General features: G+C 36.6%; 1 protein-coding gene across 1 annotated transcript; it reads left to right on the top strand.

Annotated features, from left to right (window-relative positions):
- The first annotated feature begins 372 nt into the window (after positions 1–372).
- gask1a (golgi associated kinase 1A) lies at positions 373–15217 on the top strand. The gene is made up of 4 exons (XM_079444268.1): positions 373–2995; positions 10999–11121; positions 13530–13633; positions 13885–15217. The coding sequence occupies exons 1-4, from the start codon at positions 1730–1732 to the stop codon at positions 14087–14089; spliced, it is 1698 nt and encodes a 565-aa protein (XP_079300394.1). The 5' UTR covers positions 373–1729; the 3' UTR covers positions 14090–15217.
- The last annotated feature ends 786 nt before the right edge of the window (positions 15218–16003 follow it).

Consider the following 16003-nt stretch of genomic DNA (forward strand, 5'->3'; position numbering starts at 1 on the left):
AACCTACCATCTGTGAAGAAAACGCAAGATATAGGAGGCAGATGCAAGTACTGGCATAATTTATTTAAAAATGATTAATATACGCTAAGTGTTTCCTATTTAAAAAAATTACCTTCCCTTCACGTCGAAAAGTGACGCTAAAGGGGTACCTTGAGCGTCAAAAAGCGACGCAAAAACCTTTTGAAATTTGTTTTTTTTTTATTTTTATGATAAATAACCAGTGGACAAGATGCAGATGATTATCGGATGCAGATGAAATCCTACATACTGAACCTGGTATCAACTAGAAATCTGCATGATCTCCTCATGCATAATTATGACCTAGATATCCACTTGCCTTCAAAGAAATATTCACTTTTTTTGTGTAAGTTAGCAATCAAACAGGCCCTAACCTGTCGCAGGCGGTGTGCTACTTCTTAGCCTTGTGAAACTGCACACAAGGCATTCTTTAGACTAAAGCATAATAGAAGTCTTTCACAGGTGCTATCTGCTAAAGTCATAAAAATGTCAGCCGGGAGGGAGAGATCTCACAGTACTGAGAAATTTCTTTTCTGTTCAGCATCCAGATATATGTGGAAATACATTACATTTAGGTATCATGGTTTATAGTATTAACGGACATACACATATTTATGCCTTTTCTATTGAGATTGTAATGTCTACAAACAGGATTAATATCAAACATATATTATGTTATTAAGTAATATATTTTATAGGTTATATGCATGCATATTTTCGAAGGTTTCCTAAATATATACACTTTTCTAAAACTGCATTTTCACTCTAATGTTGTGGAATAACTATATATTTGTCAGTAGCATAACAAACTAGTGAGTATATTTTCCAGTACATACATAATATGAAAGTATGGTTATATGTTTAAAAGAAATTATCCCTTTAAATATCTTTAGTCAGCTACGTTTTACTAGTAACTTGTACTTTTTCAAAAGAGCTTCACTCTTGTTTGGTTACTTCAGCTTGTAGCTTTTTAAGCTAAGTTCGCCTAACACTGTCACAGTCAACAAACGTTTTAATTTTCAGTAACCATTTCAAGCTATATTTTACTTTTCACAGTTGTGTGTACAATTTGGGGATGATTGGTACCTCTTCTAAACCTTAAATGACAGGCTTCGCCCAATTTAGAATGGGTCAAGGCTGGGGCAGGAAAATTAGAGAATGCAGCTAAAAACAAGCCAACATACAGTGACATTCTCCAAGACCGTGTTTAATCAGTCATGTTAAGAATATTATAAGAATAATCTTGAATCAAACTTTCCATAATCAGGCTGATTAATTCTCCAACATATCTCCGTAAAACAAACAGCTGTGAAAGATCCTGTCTACATTCCAGTCTGACAGTGTAGAACCTGAAGTGCACAACAGAATTGGACACATATGGAAAATCTCTAGCCTAAAGCCACAAAGTCAATCTTAACCACATATGGAAATGGGTGAAATGAATCGTAAGCATGTGTATTCAAAATCCAGATCTCTAAAAGTATTCCCTCATTTAGATTACCCTAACGTCCACGAAATTCAAACTGCATTTCTTGTTTACAAAGCCTTTTCTCTTTGACATTTACGATTGGCTTGCTCACTTTACTGTACCATTTGTCTTTACCACTGCCTTCTCTGCTGTGTCTTGCAGGCTTTAAGAGTGTGGTTGAAGTTCAGACTAAAATGTCGGTTTGTGGTGGTCTTCCTGTTTCTCTTCAGTCTATCGGTGGTGATGATATACACCCTTCCTCCCTTCCCATCTGAGCAGAGCAGACTGAACGTAAGGGGCCCCCGCAATAACAAACCCAGCAGGTTGGTCGAGAAGTTGTCTCTGAGACATTATCTTCCAACGTCTTCATGTGAACACAGCAAAACCTGGAAGAATCCTGAAACGAAAGATTCTGCTAAACATCTCCTAATGGTCAACCATCACCAGCTATCATTTTACTCTGGAAAAACAGCGTCAACTGAAAAGCCTGCAGAAAGTAAAGCAAACAAAAAGGAACGATATCTGCAGAACATAAACAAGCATCCAGTCACAGCATTTGCAGCTGGTGCCAAAAGAGGGCGAGCCGTTAAACTAGGAAATAGCAGTAACTCCGAACCAACCATCCGTCTTCTTCACTCCAGACATGACCCAGCATTCCCTAAGCCTGCCAGCATCCAAAGCCTCCACCCAAACAACAAGACATGCAGGCACAAATGCACTCCAGCTGAAGTCAAAGCAAAGAGGCTTTTGGGGCAGTTCTCTGATGCACAGCAGGTGGTAAAACTGAAACAGGCCCCTGGAGAGGCAGGAACACATGAAAGACAAGCAAGACCCTTTGAGAGGAAGAGGCCCAAATTCCGAGCAAAAACCAAAGACAGGATTCCAGAAGAGGCTGGCATCAAGAATTTGGCCAATGACTGGTGTAAGAGGGTCTCCGATGAGACTTTCATTGAAAACTGGAACCAAACCAAAGCAGAGTCTCTACCCTGGTTCAGTGAGGATGATATAAAAAAGATGGGACTTCTATCCAAAGGCACTGTGTTGAGTAAAGCCAGGCTTCCGGGCCATGGACAAGTGCTTCAGGTTGAATTTAGTGAGAAAAAAGACATCTTTGCTCCTGCAGGGGACAATCATATCACATGCTGTGAGACAGGAAGCTGTGCTCTCATAAAACGTCCCAATGACTGGTTTGAGGTGTTTGCCTTTCACCTGGACAGAGTTCTGGGTCTGAACCGGAGCTTGCCCGCAGTGTTGAGAACATTCCACAGTGAGATTCTACCATACAAGTACACCAATGGATCTCCCAGACCAGTGATATGGTGGGATCCCAGCATCCAACATCTGTCTGATGCTGAGAATGACCAAAACTCTTTCTCACTCACTTGGCCACAATATCAGACTCTACTTCAGAGCAGGTGTGGTACTCGGGTGCCACTGAACTTTACAACCTGTGTGGGGGTTCATCATTCAGAGTGGGGGAGGCTTGCCTTGTTTGACTTCCTGCTGCAGGTAAGAAGCATCATTAAAATTGATATTTTGTTTGCACAAACTTTTGAGTATAATGTGTTATTATATATTTAATGAGAGTAAATTGCATATGTATATTGCAAAAAATATATGATTATCTTATAACCAAGGTTCTTAGGTCCTAACCCTAACCCTAAAGCCCAGAACACACCGAGCCAATGCCAACGAACTATTGGCGACAAATGCACGACAGCCAAGTAAAACGTCCATTCTGCACCTTTCTCGTGCACTGATTCGCCAATCAGAATGATCAGATGGCCCGACTGACCGATGAGCTCCGACGCCGATTCAACATGTCGAAACGGCCGAAAGAAAGCCGACGAGGACCAGCTTCAGCCGACGTTGTGGAACACACTGAGAAAACTTAAACTGTCAGATGGCCGACCGTTGGCTTGGTGTGTTCTGGGCTTAACTCTTTTCCTCGGGAGCCACTACCCTACAGAGTTTAGCTATAACCCTAATCAAACACCCCTGAAACAGCTAATCAAGGCTTTCAGAATCTCTTGAAGAATCACAGGCTAGGAAGTAAGCTTGCAAATATACAGGACAGTGGGTCCCCTGAAGCAGGATTGAAATCCTAGATCTTTTAAAAGATTGGGATATGTAGACCATGAAATCAAAATGGTTACTAATTTAAGTTTAAAGGGTTACTAGGTTATATGACACTAGTTTATATATATTTAAACGATGTATGTGACCACTGTGGTTAGAATCTCTTCTATGAGTCACAAAATTTAGGGTGCTGCCAAGTACATAAAGGCCTACCTGCCAAGCCTGGTATTTAAAGTAATTCATGTTTTCCATTTTAGCATTGGCATTTTTCCAGCTTAAAACAGACTCTCTTAAAGGTTAAGTGAGTGATTTTAGCATTTTGGGTTGTAAACTTGTTTTCTGAACAGTTCATTGGTTAGACTAGCAGAAAGTAGTGCCTCAAACTCAAATCACTGGTTGAGCCACGATTGTTGGGTTGGTTTGGATGCTCATTCAGTCAGAGATTTAAACTAACTTTAACTTGTATAATAGGTTTAAAGTTGACAAACTAGACAAATTCAACATTAAGTCTGGAGATGAAAGTGTGCAATGAAAGTGTGACATCTGCAGCAAACAGTCACACATGAAACATCAAGAAAGTATGTCTGATTCAGTTCTCGTAGGAGAGTCACCACAGTTCAAATCTCTGTTGAACCTTGAAATCTTTATGAAAAATATAAAAATTCAGACACATTAAGATGAGAAAGAACACCACTGCTGACTACATTAATGCAAGTGAATTAGCAACAAGCTTAAAGGAAAGTAAGAAATCATTAATCATACTTAAAACTTCACATCAGATAATCAGATTCACATCATAAGACAGTGTTTTTCTGTTCTTCCTTGTCTCCTTTCTCCTGATAGCTCTTCAAATGATTTTTAATTAAAAAAATGCACTCACCGGTGTGAGTTCATGACCTAGTCAACCTAGTTGTTTAAAACAATGATTGTAATTGATAACCAGGCAGTTAATACTCAGCTGAATCAAAGACAGGTTTAAAATAACGAAGGGTTGCATCTAATTGAATGTGTGGGTTTGGCATGCAATTAATGAAACTGTGATTTAGCTTTGTTTAATTATCCCCTCACAGCCTTATTGTGAGGAGCATGTTAGCAAGCATGTTATCTATATTTTTTCCTGTCTGGGATTTTGTAAGCTGTCATCAACCCATCACAGATTTGGCAGGTTATAAAAAGGATAAAAATTTACAGAGATTTAGGTTTTATTGAAAATATCATTAAATGATATATGCTGACTTGTCTTGTCCCTACTTTTTAAAATAAATCCTATTTTAAGATAATCACGTAGACTACATGTGTCTAACATATGCTCTAAACCAGGGGTGTCAAACTCAGTTCCTGGAGGGCTGCAGCCCTTTAGTTCCAATCCTGCTACAACACACAAACCATGTAGTTTGCAAATAAGCTTAAATGACTTGATTAGCTGGATCAGGTGTGTTTAATTAGGATTGCATCTAAACTCTGCAGGGCTCCGGCCATCCAGGAACTGAGTTTGACACCCCTGCTCTAAACTATTCTCTAATGGTCTTTTTCAGAATCAGAAAGAGCTTTAAATATGTTTACACACACAAGGAATTTGATTTGATGACAGGAACTTCTAGCACAGAAGGTACGCACATAGTACTAACATAAGGCCCTTTCTTACCGCAGGAACGCCGCGCACAAATGACTTCACTGTCGACCGGCTTACGTCAGGTCAGTGCGAATGCAACCCTTTAAATGGTACTGGGAAATAGTTCGCGCAAAATCGTCCCAGAACTTTAGTGCTGTACTTTTAGTTCTGGAACTAAAGCGCTGCGAAAGGGGCTAGAAACTATAGTGCAAACATACATAGTCAAGCTCAATAGTTTAATTTTATAGTATATATAATGTTATTTATTATATATATATATATATATATAAAACAACTGGCATTTATTCCGCGTCCCGATCTGCTCTGATTAGCTAGAAGTTAGCCAGATGTCCGGTATGTCGCCATTCAGCCAGGTTTCTGTGAAACACAGTGCAGCAGAGTTACAAAAATCCTTGTTTGTCCGGGAGAGCAGAAAGAGTTCGTCCGTTTTGTTGGGTAGAGAGCGGAGATTCGCCAGATGGATGCTAGGCAACGGCATTAGAAATCCGGGCTGATGAAGCTTCACGAGCACGCCGGCTCGCTTCCCCCGTTTGCGCGTCTTCCCGAAGTGTTTGACCAGCGCTACGGCTCCGCCAACTACAATGTCCAGCAAAACGTCTGAATAGTCAAAATCCAGTAAAAGATTTTGTGGTGTGTTCTGCCATATGTTCAGCAGATCATTCCTGGTAAAAAATGATCGTATTTGAGAAACAAAAACAGTACAAACACTGAAGAGCAAAGCAGTAGCTGCCATTTGCGGCGCCATCTTAGATGGTTTTAAGTACATTATAGTATTTAATGTGAGACCACTATCAATATTACTTTTTATACAAAATATAGCTGTCGAACAGTATTGGTGTCAACACTGTAATGTCCTTTTCAAAAGTTTGTGTGAAAGATTGTTCAGTGTGACACATGTTGGACATGGGGTCATTTAAATTTTCATCAACAACAAATAAAGAAAAATCAAGTTAAATATTGCTTAATCAGTTCATATATTTATTCTACGTCATTTCCAAACATGCTGTACCTTCAAGGGTGTTTTTAAAAATCATTATAAGTTAAATAAGAGTATTTTGCATACATGAAATACTAAGTATTAATTCAAAGCTAATCAGTGAAGCTATCTTCCATTTTTTTTTTCACAAACAAACTACAGAAATGTCATTTCCACCACAGTCATTTCCACCACACTGCCTCTGTCATTTATGGTTACAAAGTACAATTGATATGTTTAATGAGTTTGTGAATTGAGTTTAATGAGTGTAATGAATTTAAGACTTCTTCTAATAAATATCTCTACTGTTTCTCTACATTCACGTTAATCCATTTCCATCACCACACATTTTTTTAAAATATTTAAAAAGTTCTCTACTTAAGTCATGCTCTACTTAATATAAAAATTCAAGTTAAGTTATATTTATTTTCAAATATTTTCTCTCTTACCCAAAACAAAATAACATTTCAGAGTGTGACAGGTGTACAGTTCAGCATTTGGTCCTTAGGGCAGTTAATTTATCTCATTGACAAATGTATAATTATTGTACATTGTGGAAAAACTGGTAAAACTAGTTACAAAAATGATCTCACACAATTCTTGAGTGGCATAAGTTATTCTATTTTTAAATAACAGCTGTATATTGAGATGTGGTGGAAATGACATTTGATCATTGCAGGTTGGAAAAAATTTAAAATATTAACAATTTCTCTTGTAATCTAAGTTTGTCCTCTTATAGACCTTAAAACTAGACAAATGATTTAATCTTATGAGACTGTGTCCCACTGAGACTTTCATTCACTGTGTGTGATTATATCTCTAATTTTGAAGAGCACATGAGGATTGTGATTCAGTATCACCTCATTAGCATGTTTAGAGGATGAATTTTACACTTTCTTCTTTTCTTCCGCTTCTTCACTTTTTACTCCCCATAGTTGCGCTGTTTTTATTATTTTCAAGAACCATAGTTGTCATGGTGACACTTAATTAAAATTGTGAACAATTAATGAAGGAAAATGCATGCATCCTTTCTAATAAACAGGTTGAAACTGATAGGGTTAAACTTCCTATAATTTTATGATTTTAGGATAATCTTTACAAATGCACAAATCAAATAACACACTGACACTGAATCTTGGCAGTTGCATTAGCTGGTGCTCTTGAAATGTACCATGACTTGTAGTAATAATGGCAATGGTAATTTTATTTATATAGCACTATTTACTACAACCATTTTAACCAATGTGCTTTACAACTAAATGACTAAAAACACCAATAACACAATAATAATATATAGAGCAGTAATTGGAAGAGATTTGAGAAATTTAGAAATTTTACAGTACATTGCACGTTCTCACCAGTGCAGTGAATGGGTGCCGTCAGAATGAAGGTTCAAACACTCAAACAATAAAATATAGAGCAGTAAAAAAAAAAAAAAAAAATTTTATACTTGCCTGGAGACATTAAAAGAACAGTTCATAAGCATACTCACCTTCAGGCCATTCAAGATGCAGATGAGTTAGTTTTTTAATTAGAGCAGATTTGAGAAATTTAGCATTACAGTACATCAGTTTTTCACCAGTGTAGTGAATGGGTGCCATCAGAATGAGAGTTCAAACAGCTGATAAAAACATCACAATAATCCACAAGTAATCAACACAACTCCTATCATTTAATGTCCCGTGAATTGAAAAGCTGCATGTTTATAAGAAACAAATTCATCATTATGGCATTGTTTTAGCACATTTTATTATTATTTTTTTATCTACTTTTTTAACGTGCTTTGACTCCTTGGAACCATAAACTTGCTATATCTTTGGCAAATTAGCACTTCATTCTATGCATTTTACATATAATTTACAGCACTGTAAAACTTATCTTCCTGCTTGATTAAAAATCAGGCCAAATCATGTGTGAAAAAATGACTTGATGGCAGACATACTGTAGACTAATGCTGCGTGCCCAAGAATGTGTAATTGCAAGTGCTTATGAATGTTCTTCATGAATTTGTTAGAATTATCTGTGTGTGTGAAAACTCTTTACTGTGAAAAAGTGGGAGTATGGATGGTCCATGAATAATACATTAGATCTTAGAAGAAAAGTCGATAGCTGTAACATGGCCAACAGCTAATAGCGTTGTATTGATTTGGTGAAATTGCTGACTGGGACCCTTGAACACTTGTTCCTCTCTATTCATTTAGCACCTCTGATGGCACTGATGTGAAACCTCACACCCTTAAGCACAGGACAGTGTGAAGGACACACTCACTCTCACCATGGGAAACACTAGTTCTTCTGTGTGCTGCTCTGAAATGTAGATCAGTGGTTCTCAACTGGTGGGCCAAAGGTCTGGCCTGATAGGATCTCAGATGGCAGGAAGTAAGATAATGCAGATAATACAATGCAACTAACCATATAATCATACATAGTTATAGGACAGCAAATTAAATATACTAATCAGCCTTTGTTGTGTGGGGGAAGAATTGCAACACTTTTTATACATTTTGTTTTGTGATATCCAAAACCAATCGATTTCATATTGGATTCACTTTTACATTTACCAGTATAAAGCCACTTAGTTTGGAAGTGGCCTGAGTAAGTGATGCTTCATGCAACGCTACACTATTGACAATGGTTATGGACCTACTTTGCCAGTGAAATCTTTTTGATGTTTCCCTAATGCCTTTAAGGTACCATGATATTAATAAAATTTGATGTGCAAAAAAGTACATTTTCCATTGTCGAGTTTAACGATAGTTCAGCTTTTGGTCAGTGTGGCTAATTAACATGACCAAATGACTAGATTTTGCCCACAAAAATGATTCAAACGACAGTAAATATGACTGCACTTTTAGGCTGGTAAATCACTTCATCTGTTGTTAATTACATTTATAAATCAATTAAATTTTCCCTTTCATTTTAATAATTTAGTGTTCCAATATTTTCTCTTAACCTTTTAAGAACTTCTTAATTTACCATGAGTTTTTTAGGCATATGAATCATAATTTGATTTAAATTAAGCCCTGATATGGATAAATATGTGTCATGACTTCTATTTTAAGCACTTTTTATGAGCTCATAAAATGGATTATACTTGTGTGGACAAATAAGTAGGGATGCACCAATAGGATTTTTTAGGCCGATACAGATTTTAACAAACAACTATTGGCCGATTCTGATACCGATACCGATACAACAAAAAACCCATATTTTGTTATTTTATTTTTGAAACCGAAATCATTAAGATCATTATAGCTCAAGCACTGCTGTCAAGCAAATTCTGAAATTAATGCATTTTTTTTTTAACAAATTGTTATTCTAAATATGCTAATATAATTTGTAACTACAGTATTTTTGTTAAAATTTTTGCTAAAAAATGCTTGTTTAGCAGTATGCATAAAGACCTATATAAACCCAAAATAATACACACCACTGGCAAAGATAATTGCATTGGTTTCTGAACAAAAGGTCACATGATTCATAATATTCATGGGCTGTGACATGGAAATGTCTTCAACAGAATTGCTCTGTGGCATTCACCATGGTTCACCAGCAGCATTGGGCTAGAGCATTACGTAAGCGAGACCTAAGGTTCTGTGATCACAGTGCTGGCTCTATGAGAAAAGAGAGCACAGATTTGAGTATGATGTGCGGCAAGAACACAATGTGTATTGTGTATGTGATTGCAACTGACATCAGATGTCACAGACACCGAGCTCATTTTAAAAATATTATTATTTTTAGTATAATATCAGCATGTAGACAAGAGACATTTTCTTTTATTATTTGAATCTTCCTCTCTACCCTCAAGTCTCTTTTGCACTTGTGTCTTGTCAGGTTCAACAAAAAATGAGACAAGATTTAAAAAATTTAATTTAAAAAAGTAAATGATGACTAAATATTCATCATTTTATGGGGGTTTGAACTTTAAACCTTTAAATCCTTCAAAACATTTAAAGTTCAAGGGAAAAATGTATTTAAATGCCTTTCCAACATTATTACCCAGCTCCGTCTTCAGGGAATCTCAGTTGTTCTGAGATCAGACCCGGTTCACTTTACAGTGTGAAATATAGCAGTGGTGTGTCAGTATGGCCTGTGGAGTTTCAGAGGGAGGGAAGGTGTTCTAACTGGGAATGAGCTGGTAAGACATATACTTACTGCACCACAGGGTCACATCTCACCTTAACTTCTCACCCACAGTGTGGTCCCAGCACAAATATGAGCCAAAGAGGAGTAATGTAGTTAAATGTTATGAGAAAAGATAAACCACAGTATTGTAATCTCCTAAGACTCTCTGCGCTGCAGATTTAGTTGCCTGCCTTGATAAAGGAAAATTGAGTTTTAAAACTGTTTATATACTATGGTTAGTAAGTAATCCTGAGTATACTCAGGTTTCACAATTTTGTGTGAACAATCAATGACAAAATGGAATATGAACCAATGAGAGAACAGAATTAATAATGAGACAGCAAGACAATGGACCAATGAAAACATGGCATGAGGAACAATCAGGAATAGGAGGTCACATGACGTGAAACAGGAAACCAAAGTAGAGAACCTGCTATATATATATATATATATATATATATATATATATATATATATATATATATGACTAGACTCGAACTGAAATCATGAAACATGAGCAAAAGACAAGCTGTTCAATCTAACCCCCTTTGAAAATAATGTAAAATATTACTTTACCCAGGTTTATAATTTAAGAGCTTTTAAAAGATTTGGTTTAAAAGCCTATTTGTGAATGACTTACATAAATGAATTAAGTTTTTCATTTTTTAAACGTGATTAATTTGTTGTTTTCTCCAGGTGAATGACAGACTAGACCGGTCTTGCTGTGGTTTCAGACCAGACCCATCAGAACTCTGTGTAGAAAACTTGCTTCATGTCAAATGTGGAAACCCAAAGGACTTAAATCTGGTGCACATCCTGGTAAAGCAAATCTTGGTGATTTTTCAGATTATCCAATAATAACATCAATACTGGACATCCAATATCCAGTCCAACTCTCAGAGTCCATCTCACATTATCTACACACACACACACACACACACACACGCATATACATATATATATATATATATATATATATATATATATATAGTGCTTGAGCTTTAGCAAGATCAGTACTATATTTGACTTTGAAGAGGGTAAACATGCATAAATGATGACACTATGACTTCAGTGAAACTTGAAGCAGTTGCCTTTTTTCATCAAGTTGTATTGACTGACCTCATGACAAGGTCACACATAGCTGGCAAGTATTCGTTTTCTTCCAGGAGAGTGTAGAACATTTTTCCCCTTCATTCTGCTTTCCAATATCAAAAGTAATAACTTTCCAACAGCTCTCAAGATCTACGTAAAGTGAGCTCACACTCAAACTGTGAGTTAGAAACCCAACTTAATTAAGTGAGACAGCTAAAATGAGTCAAGGCAATCGGTTTCCGTGGGAGCCTTTAGATTGGTTCTGTTGCCATTATCTGATAGTGCTCAGAGAGCTGGAGAAATGGAGCCCCAATGTGGTTGTGGTTTAGGTTTTTGGAGCCAGTCTGCAAAAGTCATCTGTTTTAATATCACTTGCCCACAAAATCATTCCACAGTTTTAGAAATCTCTCCCTGTCACTTAGAAAAACCTACAGAGCACACTGCAACCAGTATAATTCACACTACTGTAGCTCTTTCTTTTAACCCTAACCCTTAAACATGCATGTGAACTGGAAAACAAAAGCTATTATATGCCAGTCCGGTTTTTCAATGGCAAGCAAGATGTTTCAATCTTAAGATTGAAATTCCAAAGATTTTGAAGTGTAATTTAAAGGGTTAAATTACCCAGAAATGAAAATTCAGTCATACGCTTATTTTGTTTCAAATCCATTAGGCTTTTGTTCATCTTCAAAACACAAATTAATATATTTTAAATTGAAACATGAGAGATTATTGTCACTCTATTGAGTATCCATCCAACCAAAACGTTGACGATTCAAAAAGTTCATAAGGACTTTGTAAAAGTTGTCTAAAAATAGCCTAAAGAGACACGGACACTTTATATGATGGACAGATTTAATTTAGGCTTTTAATCTCATAAACGTTGATTAATGCTCATGACATTTGGTAAGCAGAAGCTCAAATGTGTTTGCTTGACCCAAAGAACCAATGAGGTTTGTTTTCGTGTGTCACACAAGCAGGGCCGTCGCTAGTGGGGTGAAAAGTGGTGACGATTAGAGGGTCCCATGGCTAAGGTGGGCCCACCTGGCGATCTCAACCGACTGGCAATGCATATATATAGTATGCCAAATAAAAACGAAAACTCGTGGTATTGATACGTAAAAATGGACTTTGGTGTTTGGCGTGCATATAAAATGCAGTTTTCGCGTGCATATGATACAAAATTTGTTGGCGTGCATATGATACGCATCTACCCCACAACCCTACACCTACCCATCAGCATACATACGCCAAAGTCCATTTTTGCATATCAATACCATGAGTTTTCATTTTTATTTGGCATTTATTTATACACACTTTCATGAGATGAGGTAGCTAAAAAGATGCTCAGGACAGTTGACGGGCCAGTGCTGTGCATCGTCACAAAAGCTTATCATTTGTACGTGTTTTTAAGCCTTTTTAAGTTTAAAGCAGTGATCCTCAAATCTGGCCCATGAGATCCACTTTCCTGCAGAGTTTAGCTCTAACCCTAATCAAACACACCTGAGCATGCCAATCAACGTCTTCAGAATTATAAGAAAATCACAGATAGGTGAGTTTGATCAGGGTTGGAGCTAAACTCTTCAGCGCATTGGCCCTCCAGGGCAAGATTTGAGGAACCCTGGTTTAAAGCATTCAAACACAAGACGTGGAAAAACTCAACTGACCTGACCATGTTTTGCTTAAGTGTTTTTCTTTAATTGCTAATGCGACCTTTTTACACCACAGACTGAACAAGATTAAGCATTGCTTGGTAATTGGTCAACAAAGTATTGATAGTTGTGTGTAAATACTGTCACACTAACAGTAGTCTGAATTTTTGGTTGATTGTAATCCATTACATACCTTTCTATCAAAGTTCTCTGACATTATCAAGAGGAAGTTGTTCTGATACAGTTTAACTCTGAGTTCTTGTCATGTCTAAAACATAGCAAATAAACTGTAATAATGTGGGAAATGTTGAAGGTATACATTTCAAAATAAATTTCAAATGTTTAAAATGACATGATGGGGGGGGGGGGGGGGGCAAATTTATACTTTACTTAATTTATAAAATACTTTAGAGCCACTGTACATAATATAAATAAGCATGAATCTACTCAAAACAAGCTGTATATTATAACTTCTATTTATAGGTTCGGAAGACAGAGCCATCCAGACTGGTTTTTATTGACAATGCAGGAAGACCTCATCAACCACAAGACAACCTCAACTTCAGACTGGTTGAAGGTATTGATGAGTAAGTATTAATATTTGTGAAAATATATCTAGACTTATACAGTCTATACTAGCTTATACTGGCCTAATGGTTAAAAATGTGGACTGTCAACTGTTGTAAATTTGAACCATGACTTCTTAACATTGTGCATTTGAATAAAACACTTGTTGACCCAAGTCCATTTGGGTAAAATTGGCAACTAATTTAGAAGACTGATTGATATGTACAAAACATTGATATGTTAGTGCAACAGTGTATTTGTTGTTTGGCAGGTTTCCAGAGCGTGCCGTTTCAGTTCTGCAATCTGGATGTCTGGAGAAGATGCTCCTTCACTCCCTCTCTGTAGATCAGGAATTCTGGGTGAGCAGAGGAGAGGCGTCCGGACTCAAATCTATCATCCGGCACGTAGAACAAAGAGCCAAGGCCCTCCTCAAGCATATACAAGAAAAGAAACTGCGCCTTAATAGAGATCTATAACTACAAGAGATTCCCTTATACTGAAAAACAAAAAAAAACAATTACTGAATTGTCAGAAACACAAAAGGTTTATGGAAATCCTTTGCTTTGATTTGAATCGTCCAGACTCATTTATGTCGGTGTCTGAAAGTACAATATGCAAGACAGCTAAAATGAGAGGAGGAAGTGTATTTGCATGGGTTTTTGAGTCGATTTCCCTAATCAGAGTTGACAATCCTTGAACTGTGATTAAGCGATACTCAGAGTGTCTGAGAGAAGACATTCCAGATGGTCATTTGCAAAGCAGGACTCATGCAGAGGCCCATCACTGTGAAGAGACTTACGCTATGTCCTTACCAGATGCGATACAATAAGATTTCAACAACAAGTAATTTGTCTTTCTATGCTGAATGTTAATGTGCTGTCGACGGCACACAGATACAGTCAATTAGAAGATATTTAATATTTAATATACAGGAGTGGGATCTTGGTCTAATTATATTTAATATGGGTGAATTGTCACACAATTAGACACTAAATAATCAACAAAATCTGTCACTGTGGTCACAACTGCATTGGACAAACCCAGCATTTACGTGGAAGAACTTAAGCTTTGTACGTCAAGTCTTTCTGTGGTACATTCAGGAAGGGTAACTGCAGCTGTGAATTAGATATGAAGCTAAGGTAATGAAGCTTCTAAACTGTTTTTCTTGTACAGTGTCCTTGAAATGAGAAAACAAGAGAATTGTGGTGTACAAGCTAAATCTTTAATGAAGGCTGCTATACTAGAGTAGATGCTGAGGACTATGAAACTGTGGTGTGGAATGAAACTGAGCCCTTTCCATGTAACTCCTGCTGGGCTCCTACAGGGCACTCGGTGCCCAAAGGCACAGTTATGCATGAAATTGCTGAGTCTGTATTTGTGGTGTCATATGTAGAGTATAAGACTGTATCTTATAGGCCACATACTGTACACACACTGCAGTTAAATATGGTTGTCACTCTCTTCTTCTGAGAAACAATAATTTAGAATTGTGGTTCTAAACCTTTTTGGCTCCAAGGCCCCTATTGTCAGTTTTTAGATTTTTTTTTTTAAATGTTTTGATTCCTGATTTCTACTCAATTCCTATTAAATCATCGATCTGATTTACAATCATATTTTTACCTGATATTTTTTTCTCAGAGCGCTGCATAACAAGAATACGATCATATAAAAAACCCATGCAGGCAATTATTAATTTTAATAATTTACACGTCTTTTCCAGTAAATCAGGCTACCTTATATATCCAGGTTTATCTTAGAACCCTGCTTCTTCTTTTAAAAAAAATAAAAATAAAAACACTGAAAAAAAGAAGAGGGGGTTAAAATTTTTTGTTTGTTTTTTCTTAAGTAATCTTGAGGTCTTTGGAAGTTGGCTGAGACCCTCTGGTTGACAACTGCTGATTTAGACAATTCAACCATATTTAGGCCTATATGCAGTTATTATACTCCCAAAAATGTGTAGTGTGTATGTGACCTTTTTGTTAAATGAACTGAATTTCGGTGTTTTGACTTAGTTTTCATCACCCACTCCCACTAGTTTATGCATAATTAAAAAGTCATTATTTTTGGAAATATATGACTGCAACTTTGGAACATTGATTGTTCTACTTATTACTTGCTGAATTTGGAATTTTCTCTTGAATAAATGTGCTCATCTAAGATTTATGAGAAATTTATTTCAAGACTAGTCGAAACCCTCAATCAAATGAAGAATTAGAAGTATCTGACAGCTTATTTATTTTTCATAAATCAATGCTCAAATCACATTTTGCGAGTTTGTCTTTGTTCGAACACAAATGCAAACTGCAAAATGCAGATATCATTTCCTGAAATCAAATGAATAAAGAGAAGAAGAGTTTAGAGTGGCTATATCGAGCCCATCTGTTCATGGG

This window comes from Barbus barbus (genome assembly GCF_936440315.1).
Source record: "Barbus barbus genome assembly, chromosome: 21".
NCBI lineage: Eukaryota > Metazoa > Chordata > Actinopteri > Cypriniformes > Cyprinidae > Barbus > Barbus barbus.

Excerpts from the sequence above, each read along its gene's own strand:
- gask1a (XM_079444268.1), top strand. The coding sequence starts at position 1,730 with ATGATATACACCCTTCCTCCCTTCCCATCTGAGCAGAGCAGACTGAAC. Across the intron at positions 2,996-10,998 it reads TGTTTGACTTCCTGCTGCAG|GTGAATGACAGACTAGACCG; the intron begins GTAAGAAGCATC and ends TGTTTTCTCCAG. Across the intron at positions 13,634-13,884 it reads CTGGTTGAAGGTATTGATGA|GTTTCCAGAGCGTGCCGTTT; the intron begins GTAAGTATTAAT and ends GTTGTTTGGCAG.